Source organism: Hemiscyllium ocellatum, chromosome 7 (assembly GCF_020745735.1).
Source record: "Hemiscyllium ocellatum isolate sHemOce1 chromosome 7, sHemOce1.pat.X.cur, whole genome shotgun sequence".
NCBI classification, from domain to species: Eukaryota; Metazoa; Chordata; class Chondrichthyes; order Orectolobiformes; family Hemiscylliidae; genus Hemiscyllium; species Hemiscyllium ocellatum.
The window spans coordinates 21,113,748-21,130,128 of record NC_083407.1 but is presented as its reverse complement, the minus strand read 5'-3'; the positions used below and the strand labels follow the sequence as shown (position 1 = coordinate 21,130,128).

The following is a 16,381-nucleotide window of genomic DNA, read 5'->3' as shown; positions in this document are numbered from 1 at the left end:
CAGTAGAAGGATACATACCATCAGTTATCAAATAACTCATTTTTTTTTAAACTTTAAGTAACACTGGCCTCGTGCCCTGATCAATCCTCTGAAGCATGAGCCTCACAAGAAAGCAATCTAGCTTCCCAGCTGGTTCTGTGCATCTCAAAGAATATTTCATACATCTCAACACACAAACAGTACAACTTATCACTTTCTCTTTGCACAGCATGTAGACAATAGGTGCAGGAGTAGGCCATTCTGCCCTTCGAGCCTGCACCACCATTCAATATGATCATGGCTGATCATCCTTAATCAGTATCCTGTTCCTGCCTTATCTCCACAACCCTTGATTCCACAATCCTTGAGAGTTCTATCCAACTCTTTCTTAAATGAATCCAGAGACCGGGCCTCCAATGCCCTCTGGGGCAGAGCATTCCACATTGCCACCACTCTCTGGGTGAAGAAGTTTCTTCTCATCTCTGTCCTAAATGATCTACCCCGTATTTTTAAGCTGTGCCCTCTGGTTGGGAACATAGAATCAGACAGCACAAAGGTGGTAATTCAGCATCCTGTGGCTAGGTTGACAATTCAGTTAGTTCCACTCAACAAATCGTTCTCTATAGCTTAGCATATATCTCCTTTCATCCAATTGTCTTTTGAAACTGACTGAATCCCATTCCTCTACCCTTGAGCAGTGCATTACAGGTCATAATCATTTGCTGCAGAATGATTCTTTTGATTCTTTTGCCACACTGGATATGATTGGTTCATCCATGAGAGCATGCACACACACAAGAAAAATAGTCTCGCAAAAGCATTTACATTTCATGTGAAAACATGATCAAACATAGAAAAACTTTAAACCAATTAACACTCAGTTCCTTCACTATATACAGTGACCAAAGAGGTAGGTTTGAAATAGATGTCAGTGTTCAGATTTCCGGCAAAGGGATCAGCACGGACATCTATTTCAAACCCAGCGACTCCCATAGCTACCTGGAATAAACTTCCTCTCACCCCTCCTCCATTACTCCCAACTACTCTGCCATATCCGCTCTCAGGAGGAGCGATTCCACTTGAAGATATTCCAGATGGCCTCCTATTTCAAAGACTGCAATTTCCCCTCCCACGTGATCAACAATGCCCTTCAGCACATCTCATCTCATCCACTTTGTGCACCTTCGCCCTTGAACCCGACTCCTCTAATTGCAACTAAGATAGAACACCCCTGGTCCTCACCTTTCACTCCACAATTATGTGGATATAGTGCATTATCCTCTGCCATTTCTGCCACCTACAGTCAGACCCCACCACCAGAAACATATTTCCCTCCACATCTACGTTCTGCAGAGACCATCCTCTCTGTGACTCCCTCATTCCCCACCAGCCACCCTCCAGACACAGCAACTTGCCCTTCTGCTGCACAATGTATAAAACCTGCGCTCACACCTCTCCCCTCCATACAAGGTCTCAAAGGATCTTTTCACATCTGCACATCCACGCACCTCATCTACTTGGTCCGTTGTTCTCAATGTGGCCTCCTCTACATCGTGGAGATGTAACACCAAACATTTCAGAGAACATCTCTGGACACACACATCAAACAACCCCACCACCCCGTGGATATCCACTTCAACTCCACCTCTCACTCTACCAAGGACATGCAAGCCCTGGACCGCCTCAACCCCCAAATCCTAGCCACTCTTCTTCCACCTTAGGTCTCTTCAACCACACAGTATCAACTCAGACTTCACTGTTTCCAAACCTCCCTCCCCCCACTTCACCCCAGATCCAACCCTCCAACTCGGCATTGCCCTCAGGACCTGTCCATCTTCCTTCCCACCTATCCACTCCACCCTCCCACTGAGCTATCACAATCACCCTCCACCTGCATCTACCTATTGCTTTCCCAGCCCCCTTCCCCCCCCTCCCCAATATTCCTAATTAAGGGCTTACACCTGAAACGTCAACGTTCCTACTCCTTGGATATCTACAGTCCAGTATATTTCTTTGATCTCACTAGCTAAGATCCAAGACTTTGCAAATTTAAGTTAATGATGATTATACAACAAGTGCAAAGATTTCACATAGCTGAAATTTCTACATATAAATATCTGCAATATTACTAACATAACCTACTTCCCTGCCATTACCCGTGCATCATTTTGTCTGCTAAAATCCTACTCTTCCTACCACTAGATTGATTATACCAAAGCATTCTGGTCTACCCTCTTATATTTTTCCTTCTGCAGATTTGAGATTTTTCACGAAGTTCCACTTGCCAAAATTCTGTGTTGACAAATATACGTCGATTCCTGGTCAAGCAACATCTCAATTTCAAAATTAGCATCTTTATTACCAAATTGCTTCATGCTCTTGCCCATCCCCAACAACCTCAGACCATCATGCACAGGTGCCACTACCATGAGACCTCAATATGTTTGCTCCACAGCCAGGACAGGCCCATCAGAGGGGACTACACTGTGGGATACAGTAGGGTAGATGTCCTCAACATTGACCCTCAAAGTCTGAAACTCATTGGGTCTCATGATAAGGTCAAAACCACTGACAGCCTTAAAGGATTGATTAGTTCTCCTCCAGGTTGAACATCTCAGGGTATGTAGTAAACAAAGTGCACATAATGTACTCTGAGTTGGAAATATAAATTATTTATCACTAAGTGATAACAGCAGCACTAACCGAACTGGAGTCATAGATGATATTGCTACTAGACTGCGCCTGGTCATTGGTGAGCAAAACAAATGAGGGAAAGCATACTTGATTGCGTCCTCATCAACGTAACTGCAGCAGATCCATTTGTTTGTGACAACAATGGTAGATGGGACCACAGTATATTCCTTGTGAAGACAATATCATCCCTTCTCAATGGGTATACCCATTGTGTTCTGTGGCACTGCAACCATGATAAACGGGAAAAATGTTGAACAGAACTTGCAGATCAAGTCCCATGCACCCTGAAATTATTCCTGCATGGATCTCCAGAACCAGGAATCAATATGCTGGCAAACCAGTGTGCAGAACCTTCTAGCAGCTGCACAGTCACACAGCATCAACAGCACATTGCTCAGAACTGGACATTCAAGAACTACTAAGGGCATTCACATGTTGGTTGGCCAAGAGTATGAAGCTTTTGAAAAGTGGGATTTGATACTTCTGATAGACCAACTGGCATCATGTGGCCTTTGCGTTAAAATACACAACTGCCCAGCAACAGATTTGAAATCATTTTAAGTCGCAGTTTTATCAGAAAGCTAAGTGAGAGCAGCGGGACTCAAATTTCCAAAAGCCTTCAAGCCACATCTCTCTCTTCCTGAGTAGAAAAGTAACAAATGCAAAGAACATTATAACTCAAGCAAAAGATCGAGGACCAAATATCAAATTGAGAAATGCCTCAGTTGATAACATAATTAGAAGGAGTAGGCATCTTCCTCTTGACTAGATGTTCTACATCCCTTGTCACCTAAGGTTCCTTCGCCCTACCATCCTTTCCTTACCTCAGTGGGACAAACCTATTCAGCACTATGAGCAAGTGCTCCCAAAACAACTTCTCATTTCTGTCATGCATTTCCCTGAACATGTGTTCCCAATTTCAGTGCCCCAGTTCCTGCCTAATAGTATTGTAATTTCCCCCTCCCCAATTAATACTTTTCCACATCATCTGTCCTATCTCTCCCCTTGACTATAGTAAAGGTGAGGGAGTTGTGATTGATTCCAGAGATGAGGAGTTTGTCCAGGTGCATAAATCCCTGAAAGTTGCCACACAGGTTATAGGGTTGCTCAGAAGGCACAACATCAAGGGCTGAAGGACTTGTTCTGCGCTGTAACATTTATGTCGCCTGGGCCAGACAGGACATGACCAAGGATACTACAGGAAGCAAGGGAAGAAATTGCTGCACCTTTGGCGATGATCTTTGCGTCATCACTGTCCACTGGAGTAGTGCCAGGTGATTAGAGGGTGGTAAACGTTCTTTTGTTCAAGAACGGGAACAGGGATAATCCTGGGAATTACAGACCAGTCAGTCTTACATCTATGGCATATTGGAGAGAATTCTGAGATGCAGGATTTGGGATTACTTAAAAACCTTTACTTGATTAGTGATAGTCAGCATGGCTTTGAGTGGGACAGATCATGCCTCATAAGCCTTACTGAATTCTTTGAAGAAAAGTATTCTGCTTGGAGGTCAGTATTGAGTAGGGTCCTAGGGGTGGGTTAGTAAATTTGCAGATGACACAAAGGTTGGAGGCGTCGTCGATAGTATCGAGGGCTACTGCAGGCTGCAGCGACGTAGACAGGATGCAGAGCTGGGCTGAGAAATGGCAGATGGAGTTCAACCTGGATAAATGCAAAGTGATGCATTCTGGAAGGTTGAACTCGAATGCTGAATATTGGATTAAAGACAGGATTCTTGACAGTGTGGAGGAACAGAGGGATCTGGGTGTGCAAGTGCATAGATCCCTCAAAGGTACCACCCAATTGGATAGGGTTGTTCAGAAAGCATATCGTGTTTTGGCTTTCATTAACAGGGGGATCGAGTTTAAGAGCAGTGAGGTTTTGCTGCAGCTCTACAAGTCCCTGGTGAGACCCCACTTGGAATATTGTGTCCAGTTCTGGTCCCGCTACTGTAGGAAAGATATAGAGGCTTTGGAGAGGGTGCAAAGAAGGTTTACCAGGATGCTGCCTGGACTGGAGGGCTTGCCTTGTGAAGGAAAGGTTGAATAAGCTCGGACTCTTCTCTCTGGAGAGGAGGAAGAGAGGAGACCTGATTGAGGTGTACAAAATAATAAGAGGAATAGATAGAGTCAATAGCCAGAGACTGTTCCCCAGGGCAGGATGGACTGGTACGAGAAGTCATAGTTTAAAGATATTAGGAGAAAGGTATAAAGGAGACGTCAGAGGTAGGTTCTTTATGCAGAGAGTTGTGAATGCATGGAATGCGTTGCCAGCTGTGGCTATGGAAGCAGAGACATTGGGGACATTTAAGCGACTGCTGGACATGCACATGGATAGCAGTGAGTTGAGGGGTGCGTACGTTAAGTTACTATATTTTACATTAGGATTAAATCTCGGCACAACATCGTGGGCCAAAGGGCCTGTTCTGTGCTGTTCTTTTCTATGTTCTATATGACAAAACACATTGATGAAGGTATTTTAGCAAAGTGTTTGATAAGGTTCCCAATGGTAGGCCCATTCAGAAAGTAGGGGCATGGGATACAGGGGAATTTGGTTGACTGGATGCAGAATTACCTAGCCCACTGAAGACAGTGAGTGATAGCAGATGGAAAGTATTCAGCCTGGAGCTCGGTGACCAGTTATGCTCGCAGGGATCGCTGGGACCTCTGCTCTTTGTCATTTTTATAAATGGCTTGGATGAAGAAGTGGAAGCATTAGTAAGTTTGCCGATGACACAAAGGTTGGAGGAGTGGTCGATAGTGTGGAGGGCTGTTGTAGGCTGCAACGGGACATTGACAGGATGCACAACTGGGCCAATAAGTGGTAGATAGCGTTCAACCTGAACAAATGTGAAGTCATTCATTTTGGAAGGTCGAATTTGAATGCAGAACACAGTTAAAAGCAGGATTCTTGGCAGTGTGGAGGAACAGAGAGATCTTGTGCCTACAGATCCCACAAAGTTGCCAACCAAGTTGATAGGGCTGTTAAGGTGGTAAATGGTGTGTTAGTTTTTCATTAGCAAGGGGATAGGGTTTAAGAGTCATGAGGTTATGCTGCAGCTCTACAGAGTGCTGGTTTGACCACACTTGGAATATCGTGTTCAGTTCTGATTGCCTCATTATAGGAAGATGTGGAAGACTTAGAGAGGGTGCAGAGGAGATTTTCCAGATCGCTGCCTGGACTGAAGGGCATGCAATATAATGATAGGTTAAGGGAGCTAAGATTTTTCTTACTGGAGCAAAGAAGGGTGAGAGGCGATTTGACAGAGGTGTACAAGATGATGAAAGGCATAGATGGAGTAAATAGTCAGAGGCTTTTTTTCAGGGCAGAAATGGCTATCACAAGGGGGCTTTAAGGTGATTGGAGGAAGATTTAGGGGTGATTTCAGAGGTAGGTTCTTTACAGAGTGGTGGGTGCTGGATTGCACTACTAGTGGTGGTGGTACAGTCAGATACATTAAAGATATACATTTAAGGACTCTTGGATAGACACATGGAATATAGTAAAATGAAGGGTATGTTGGTTAGTTTGATCTTAGAGTAGAATAAAAGGTCAGCACAACGTCAAGGGCTGAACAACTTGTACTGTTCCATGTTCTGAACCTCCACTACAACCACATCACTCTGCAAGTAAGAGGACCAAAATTGTTTGCAATATTCCAAGTGAGATCTCACTAATGCCCTGTACAATCAGCAACCATTTCGTACTTCTACAGTCCATTGCAATGGCAATAAAGGCCAAAGTTTTATCTGCCTTATTATCTGCTATACCTGCACACTGATTTTCTGCAATGTATATTTGAGAACAACCAGATTCCCAAGTGCTGAAGCATGAAATTTCTGTCCATTGAGATAATTTCCATTTTAATTCCTCTGACCAAAATGGATAACCTCACTTATTTGATAGACTTCATCTGCCAAATTTTGGCCTATACACCTAACCTATCCACATTCATCTGTAAGTTTTTTACTTATTAATTGCAACTTACATTTCCAGCTATTTTAATGCCATCTGCAAATTTGACTGTACACTTCCTATTCCTGCATCCAAGTCATTAATGTAAATTCAAAACAGTTGGGCCCAATCAATGGCACCCCACAGTTATATACTGCCAACTAGACATATTTTCAAAAACCAAAACAGCCACCTCATTTCCATTTGTGGTTCAACTCCTGCTGCACAGGCGTTGCTCCTTTTTGACTATATTTTTTACTCTCAGTATTCCTGCAAAATCATCCATTTTGTCTGCCTTATTTGTGAACGAATGCACGTTTGGATTTAAAGAGGATATTGGTTAAGTCTACATCCTGGCAATTGATAATTCATTTTGCCACTTATTAAAGGATGTATTTGAAATAGTCAGTTTTTGTTTATTTGTTCATTGATGAATCCTGGTGAGAGTATTGTGACAGACAAATTAACCATCCTAGCAATTTAATTGGCCATTTGAAGTGACTCGTGGAATGATAGGGCTTGATTGCAAGCACACATTTCTCATCAGGATTTTGATAACACTTCAAAACAATCAGTTCTGAAATATCTTGGATTTTTTTTTATTCAGTCATGGGTTGAGGGTGTTGCTACCTCAGCCAGCATTTATTGCTTATCCCCAATTGCCCTGCTGGCAGTTAAGAGTCAAACACATTGCTTCAAGGCAGTGGAAAAGTACAACATAAATAGCAAGTACTCACTTTAATGATGCAAGAATGATTCCAAAATTTGTTGCAAATATAAACATACTTCTTTATTAAACACAATGCATCGGAATTTTTGGTTTAATTGAAAATTTACAAATACTAGGGGGATTTCCAGTACAAATAGTCAAGAGGACAGAAACCTGAAAGTAAATCTGAGCAGCACTCAATTGGACAGGTGAATAAACTGAAATCAGACCAATTGCAATTTAAAAGGTCGTATTACCACTTGCGCAAATCTTAACTCTACCTTTTTACTTTTCCCTGCATCCCACCCTTTCCCTTTTATTTAATTTCAGCACCCACCTTGTATATTCCTCTTGTAGCTTATTGAGGTCAGTCACAAAAAATTTGACTCTAAAATTCAAGTTATGTGGGGATCCTCCTACAAGTAAAGAAACAGAATTTTACTTCAGAATAGGGACTGATATAACATATCCAACAACTTTATAAACTAATTGACTTCACTTACTTTTAAGTTGCTTTCTGACAGATTTGTTTGGGTCTAACCATCGCTGTAAAATATTAAAGAAAATCATTGTTTGAATTCAAGAAAAACAACATTCTGTACTTGACTTACATTCAGCTTGTTGTGAAGTGGTTCAGTTCAAAGACAAAGACTACATAATGGTCCATGATCTAATACTGAAATGACTTTTAATGTAAATAATTGAGAAAATTCATAGGAAATGCTTAGTGAGGTGCTTTTCCAAAGTAATTTCTTTGGTAAATGGGTTCACAGATGGACACCAAAATTGTTCGAAAGTTTTTCAAGCATAATGCCTTCACCAGATGTTTCCCTGTGCTGTGCGTCTCCCTTTGCGGAACTGTCCGGAGAATAGGAAGAGGGAAAACCAAAAAGGACAAGATGGATTTTAAGACAGCTAAATAAAGTTTCCATAATTTTAATGTGCAGTTCAAGATATCAATTGTGAAATACAATTAAAATAACATGACTGTAATGCAACATATTAAAAAAAATTTGGTAATAAATTGTTTGATAGTTTGCAACTTAATCTTTTCAAAAATGCGTGGTTTTTTTTTAAAACTTGTACCATCACCTGGCCCCAGTATGAGCCCTAAAATGCACTCTCTATGATGAAGATGGAAGAGACCTCACCCTTGGCCTTGAACATATTAAGAGTGAACAGCCCACTATCCAGACAGTGAATGATTTGAATTCCTTTGTGCAGATTTTGGCCAGTGAGATAGAGGATGGTGACATTGATGATGATGAACAGGGTGGGTGCAAAGGTGCAATCCTGCTTGACCCCTCTCTTCGTGGCAGTAGGCTCAGACTCCAATCCACAGTTGCTAAGCAACATGTCATCGTGCAGCAGCTTCAGTATCCTGATGAACTTATCAGACCAACCACAATGTGACAATATCAGCCAGAGAGCCTGGTGGTTAACGGTGTTCAAGGCCTTAGGTCAACAAAGGGCATGTGAAGTGGTTGTTTTCATTCCTGACAGTTTACAAAGCGGTTTTCCTTCCCACACTGTTCTATGAAGTTGAAACATGCACCACCTACAGTGCACATTTTAAAGCACCAGAACACCACTAGGGATCCCTCTGAAAATCCTATGGATCACCTAGGAAGTCAAGCACACTAACACAAACATCTTGGAGGAAGCAAACATAGCATCAGCACCAACATAATTCAACAGCAACTCCGATGGACCAGCCATGTCATCCAAATGCCCAACTCATGCATCCCAAAACAGATCATGTACTCCCAGCTTACGGAAGGTCAGTGTGCCCGTGGTGGTCAGAAGAAATGCTTCCAAGATAACAACTGAACCAACCTCAAGAAATTACATATCAACATCAGCAAGTAGGAAAACTGGAATGATTGGAGAAACATCATCTACATGGGAGCCAGATGCCTTGAAAATGATCTCCAACACGCGACTGAACAGAATCGACTTTTGTGCAAGGAGAGATAGAACATCAGGAAGGCATACCCATAATACCAAAAGACATAGGAGTGGGAGGAAGGCCATTCAACCCATTGAGCCCATTCCGCCATTCAATCATGGCTGATGGGCGTTTCAACGCCACTTACCCACACTTTCCCCGTATTCCTTAATTCCTTGCGAGATCAAGAATTTACCAATCTCTGCCATGAAGACATTTAATGTCCTGGCCTCCACTGTGCTCCGTGACATTCCACAGTCCCACCACATTCTGGCTGAAGAAATGTCTCCCAATTTCCATTTTAAATTGACTCCCTCTAAGTCTAAGGCTGTGCCCATGGGTCCTACTGTCCCCACCTGCCAGAAACAAATTCCCAGCGTCCACCTTTCTCAGCCATGCACTATCATATAAGTTTCTATTAGATCGCCCCTCAACCTTCTAAACTCTAATGAACACAATCCCAAGATCCTCAGCCACTCAACATACGTTAGGTCTACCATTCCAGGGATCGTCCATGTGAATCTCTGCTGGACACACTCCAGTGCCAGTATCTCCTTCCTGAGGTGTGGGGCCCAAAGTTGGACACAGTATTCTAAATGGGGTCCAACTAAAGCTTTACAAAGTCTCAATAGCACAATTGTTACTTTTACATTCCAACCCTCTTGAGATAAGTGACAACATTTCATTTGCTTTCTTAACCACAGACTCAACTTACAAGTTAACTTTTAGAGAATCCTGGACCACCATTCTCAGACGCTTTTGTACTTTGGCTTTATGTATTTTCTCATCATTTAGAAAATAGTCCATGCTTCTATTCTTTTTTCCAAAGTGCACCTCGCATTTGCTCACATTGAATTTCAGCCATTTCCTACGCCACTCTCCTAAACTGCCTAAATCTTTCTGCAGCCTCCCCACCTCCTCACTACTATCTGCCTATCCGCCTAACTTCATATCATCGGCAAACTTCGCCAGAATGCCCCAGTCCTTTTATCCGGATCATTAATATATAAAGTGAGCAGCTGCGGCCCCAACACTGAATCCTGAGGGATACCATCACCTCCAACCACTATTACAACCCACCAATGCCCATACAACAATAGAATCAGTGGATCCAGATGGGCCTTTTCAGCCATACAAAGGCTCAAAATGGACGAGTATCGTACTCGACGAGAGTGATCACTGATGATTGGAAAGCAGTTTCCAGTGGTGTTTCACAGGGTTCAGTGTTGGATCCTTTGCTATTTGTGATATTTATATTAATGATGTAGATTTAAGTGTGGGACGAATGCTTGGGAAATTTTCAAAAACACAGAAACTGACCTTGTCATTGGTAGTGAAGAGAATGCCTGATGACAGCTGGAGGTTACCAATGGCTTGGCTGAGTGGATGGGAAAGTAGCAAATGTAATTCAATCCAGAGAAGTCAAGTCTTGACAAACAAAGCAATGGAACACACAATAAAGATAGGATATTTAGAGGTGGAGAGGAAGTGAGAGATTGTGTGTGCAGGACTGCATGGCTACAGTTACCTGAAGATGGACAGGACAGGTAGATAAAGTAGGAAATGATTTTCATCACTGGGTGAAGTACTGAACAAAAAGCAAGGATGATTGCTGGAGAGATGTAACACAATGGTTGGGTCACAGATAGAGTTTTGTGCACACATTCCACGAAGGAAGGACATAATAGAGAAAAAGAGTGACCATGGGACAGAGCAACAGCAAGAGTCAGAGACAGAGCAGAGGAAGTTTACACGTTTATTGTTGCCAGGGCTCAAAGATTATAGGTACGAGGAAATATTGGATAAGCTAAGATTGCTTTCCTTAAAAGCAAGAGTAGGAACCAAGGGGTGACTTAATCAAGGTGTACAAAATAAAGGGCTTGAATAAAGTGGACAGACCTGCTTCCTCCAGTATAGATGTTAGTTAACGGGGGCACAGATTTAAGGTAATTGGAGGGAAAATAAGGAAAACCTTTTTACCCAAAGAGTTTTGGGTGTCTAGAATTCACTGTCTAGTTTGGTGCTTAAAGAGACAACTCTTAATTCAATTTAAAGGAGCCTGGACTTGCATCTGAAGCGCTTTAGTTTGGAAGGCAATAAGCTGTGATGGAAGGTGGTTCCGAATGAGTTGCATATTTAGTCAAGTGAAAGTGAGTACTGCAGATGCAGGAGATTAGAGTCAGGAGTGTGGTGCTGGAAAAGCACAGCAGATCAGGCAGCATCTGAGGAGCAGGAAAATTGATGTTTTGGGCAAAAGCCCTTCATCAGGGATGAGGCTGTGAGTCTTAGTGAGATAAATGCAAATGGGGTGTGGCTGGGGAGGGGGAAGGTAGCCGAGAGTGCATTAGGTGGATGGAGGGGGAAGGGGTAAAGGCGATAGGTCAGAGGGGAGGGTGGTGCAGATAGGTGGGAAGCTGATGGACAGACGGGACAGGTTATGAAGATGTTGCTGAGCTGGAAGGTTGGAACTGGGGTAAGGTGACTGGAGGGGAAATGAGGAAACTGGGGAAATCCACATTAATGGGGTTGGAGGGTCCAGAGGCAAAAGGTGAGGCATTCTTCCTCCAGGCAACGGGTGGTAAGGAAGTGGCAAAGGAGATGGCCCAGGACTGCACGTCCTCAGCAGATGGGAGGGGGAGCTGAAGTGATCGGCCACGGGGCGGTGGGGTTGGTTGGTACTGGTATCCCGGATGTTCTCTGAAGCATTGTACGAGTAGGTGCCCTGTCTCCCCAATGTAGAGGAGATCACATCGGGAGCAACGGATAGAGTAAATGACATTTGTGGAGGTACAGGTGAAACTCTGATGGATGTGAAAGGCTCCTTTGGGGCCTTGGATGAGGTGAGGGGGGAGGTGTGAGTACAGATTTTGCAATTCCTGTGGTGACAGGGGAAGGTGCCAGGAGGAAAGGTTGGGTTGTTGGGTGGTGTTGGGGAGGGGGAAGTGGTGGTGGACCAGATGAGGTACTCGCAATGGGAACGGTCTTTATGGAAAGGGGATGGGGTGGGGAGGGAAATATATCTCTGGTGATGGTGCTTATTTGTTCAGCCAGCAGAGACACAATGGTCGGAATGATCTCTCTATGTGCTGTAACATTTCTACAGTTCAATGGTATATGTTTCAAATCCTATTTCCAAAACAAACTAGCTTGATTTCCTTACGAAAGACCCATGTTGAGGGCTAGAGAGATAAAGCTGGAGAATGGGACTCGCTGGGTAGCTTTCTCAGGGGTTCGTATAAACAGGATGGGTTGAATGGCATCCTTCTGTACTGTAAAATTCTATGATATACCTCTCAGCCAGTATTTCTCAAGATTGGCAACAAACCATGCTTTCCATGCATTAGGTTTGCAGCATAACACTACTATCTTATTCAGACAGACACACTTTTCTGTATATAAGATTTCATTTTAGGAGATTGGGCACTAGATCCAAACATCAATGATAACTGGATCGAGACTGAACTCAGAAGCTAATCTGTGCACTGTTTTCAGCATTGATCCCTACTGGAGCTCATTTCAACTTGCAGCACCTCTAGAATGGTTATCTATTAGGAACAGTTGAGAGTGTGTTGCTGGAAAAGCACAGCAGTTCAGGCAGATCAGAGGAGCAGGAGAATCTACATTTCGGGCAAAATGTCAATTTTCCAGTACCACACACACTACTCTAATCTCCAGCATCTGCAGTCCTCACTTTCACCTATAAGGAACAGTTCAACAATCTACCACTACAATCTGTAAACTGACAAAAGCAATGACTAATGTTGTTTAATTCTAGGTGTATTGCTAAAGTCTCTCTGGAATCTGCCATGTTCCTATCTACGCTGTTCGATTGCAGCTAAAACTCTGATATCTACCTCTAATGAGGCATTATTGCCCAGGTATGCCCTTTCCCTTACAAGAGGAGCATATCTCACCCTTCAACTATAACCCTGTCAACCTTTTTCCAATTCATAATAAAATGATAGAAGGAAGCTACTCAATCTGGCAGCCCTGACCCAAATGTGGACACAGCTGAACTGTAGAAATGAAGAGAAAGTGATTGCTATGCCACCAAAAAGGCTTAACAGAAGTAAAATCAATAGAAATCAGTGGAACAACACCTCATTTTCTGCTTTGGGACCCTGCAGCCTCAAGGACTCATCAAGTTCAATAACTTTCAAGCTTGATTCTAGTCCTTCCAATTTTTTTGACCCACCCATGTTTTTGTTTAAGCATAGTCATCCTACTCCAATCCACTTGGCTTCCTCAATAGCAACTCCACAGTTCCACAAACTCCCCCCTCCTCCTTTGGCAGGGTAACGGCAACAAGAGTATGTCAATTCCATCCAGTTCTCCGCAACATAACATTCTAACATCGAAATATATCGGTTATTCCATCACTACTTGATTGAAAATCTTACCCAACATTTTTGGAGCAGCTTTAGCACAATGATTCAAGACATTGCCAACTTTGTGACAGCAATTAAGTATAGACAATAAATGCTAACTTTTCAATTATGTCCATGTTGTTTGGACTCCCCCCACCAAAAAAATGTATTATTTTACATTTGAATCATGAGGGGCAACTGGCTGCAGTATTCACATTGAGATTCCGTGAAGTATTATGGTGGATTCCAGAATGTATAGCAGATATGCTTCTCGTTGGATTAGGATCAAACCAAGCAGTGTAAAATATGCAGTGTGACAGGAGTTAATTTTAACAGTACAATTAGAGTAAAATAGACCATTAATTAGCACTTCCTTCAGGCAAAGATAAAACTCATACTATACCAGAATTACTAAATCACAAAACAAAATCACCAAACATGGCATCAAGTTTTCACAGCACAATAATTGCATTCATTTTTAAAAATGCATTATTCTTGTCAAAAGAAGCCCTCAGTCAGGACATTGATTTCCAATAAAAACAAAATGCCTATAAGTTTTCAAAAATGTAATCAGTGCATTTTAATGAAAAAAAAAGCTTAAACAATAAGAATTGACATTCACATGTAGTTAATGTAGTTACATTCACATCTACACATAAGGACACATTCTTCGTTTTATCTACAGTCAATTAAACAGCTTCTGAAATCATTTCAAGTGAGGACACTAAAACCACTACTCACAGGGCTGTCTGATGTATCATCAGCTAGCTGTAAACCAAAGTAGTCTCGTTCAGTCAGATCAAGGTGTCTGAAGACTAAATCCAATAGGACATGACCCTGATCGTGTTTCTGCAAAGTCAAAAAATAGATCAACCATAAATATGTCTCTCAAATACTGTGTGATCACCCTGCAAATTAATTTGTAACTTGAAAACCATACATGTGTTTGGAGCTACGATGTATGTATTTTTAATGCACCATTATTATTGGAAGACAAAATGTGGAGAATTTCACTGAATAGTTCACTTCAGGCACACAACAGATGACATTACTATACCAGTATTCACTTGGTAGCAGGTAATGGCATACTATGGTTATTAGAGATTAGTGACTACAGTAATTTATCTTTTTAAAATATCTTTATTTATTTAACTCCATAAACCTTTAAACCACACAGCCACATAAAAAAGAATTCTATCTTTACACTAAAGGAGTTCAGGAATAATTTGGAGATGCTGGTATTGGACTGGAGTGTACAAAGTTAAAAATCACACAACACCAGGTTACAGTCCAACAGGTTGAATTGAAAGCACTAGCTTCATCAGGTGGTTGTGGAGTATACAATTTTAAGAGACAGAATTTATAGCAAAAGTTTACAGTGTCACGTAACTGAAATTATACATAGAAAAATATCTTGATTGTTTGTGGAGTCTCTCATCTGTTAGAATGAACATGATAACTTCACTTCTTTCATATGTAAATCACAAAACTTTTTTTAGTTACATTTTCAGGTGAACTGTAACAATTGGAGTCAGCTAGATCAAATGTTAAAATGTTGAAGGTGTTAGCCCCCTGTGTTCCCTGTCTGTGCCATAATGTTTAAATGGATTCTAATCTAAATAGTGAGTTAACTGAGTCTTACATAGATTCATGCAATTTTTGAGCAAAGTACAATGTAACTCTGCAAGTACAAATTCACCCACAAATGTACACGTATGTATGCGCGCATGTGTGAGCGTGCGTGTGTCTGGGGTGGGGGTTTGAGAGTGAGTGAGAGAGTCAGTGCTTGTGTGTGCGCGCGCGAGTGAGTGAGTGAGTGAGTGAGTGAGTGAGTGAGAGAGAGAGAGAGAGAGAGAGAGAGAGAGAGAGCGCGCGCGAGCGAGCGAGAGAGAGAGAGCGCATGCATGTATAAAGTCGGAGAGAGAATGCACGTGAAGAATGTGGGAGTGTGTCTGTAGGAGTCTGAAAGATACTCACCCACATTCTCACATGATTTCTCTCACAGACTTAGACACTTTACACGCACTCTCATATACTCACAAACCCCCACCCCATTCCAGACAGACAGACACACTTTTGTGGGGTGAATTGGTACATGCAGAGTTACAGTGTACTTTGCTCAAAACTGCATGTAAGACTCTTAACTCACTTTTTAGATTAGAATCAGTCTAAATACGATGGCACAGACAGGGAACACAGGGGGCTAACACCTTCAACATCTTAACATCGCATCTGGCTGACTCCAATTGTTACAGTTAACCTAGAATATAGCTTTTAAAAAAGTTTTGTGATTTACATATGAAAGAAGTGAAACTATCATGGTCATTTTAACAGATGAGAGACTCAACAAAGAATCAAGGTATTTTTTAATGTATAATTTCAGTTACATCATACTGTAAACCTTTGACATAAATTCTATGTCTTACAATTGTGTACTCCACAACCACCTGAAGAAGGAGCGGCACTCTGAAAGCTAGCGCTTCCAATTAAACCTGTTGGACTGTAACCTGGTGTTGTGTGATTTTTAAACGGAGTTCAGGAAGTCATCCAAATACTGTTCTGGCCCCCTACTGATTAGGGTCATGAAAATTTCACATTTTCTAGGGAGAGGGAGCATTATCTTATGGAGATCAGACTTGGATCTCATGCTAAAATCAAGATTTGCCACACTGTTTAGCAGCATTCTAAAAACAAAGCCATGTTATGGAAGGAAGGACACCACTTTGGCC

General features: G+C 42.1%; 1 protein-coding gene across 3 annotated transcripts in view; it reads right to left on the bottom strand.

Annotated features, from left to right (window-relative positions):
* Positions 1–16,381, bottom strand: part of ptpn4a (protein tyrosine phosphatase non-receptor type 4a) — a 439,903-nt gene that overhangs the window by 255,748 nt on the left and 167,774 nt on the right. For all 3 annotated transcript variants that reach the window (XM_060827024.1, XM_060827026.1, XM_060827025.1), the window contains exons 3-5: positions 14,394–14,501; positions 7,841–7,883; positions 7,675–7,753 (exon numbers count right to left, since the gene is read on the bottom strand). In XM_060827024.1, coding sequence (XP_060683007.1) covers positions 7,675–7,753; positions 7,841–7,883; positions 14,394–14,501 — 230 coding nt within the window. The remainder of the gene's footprint in view (positions 1–7,674; positions 7,754–7,840; positions 7,884–14,393; positions 14,502–16,381) is intronic.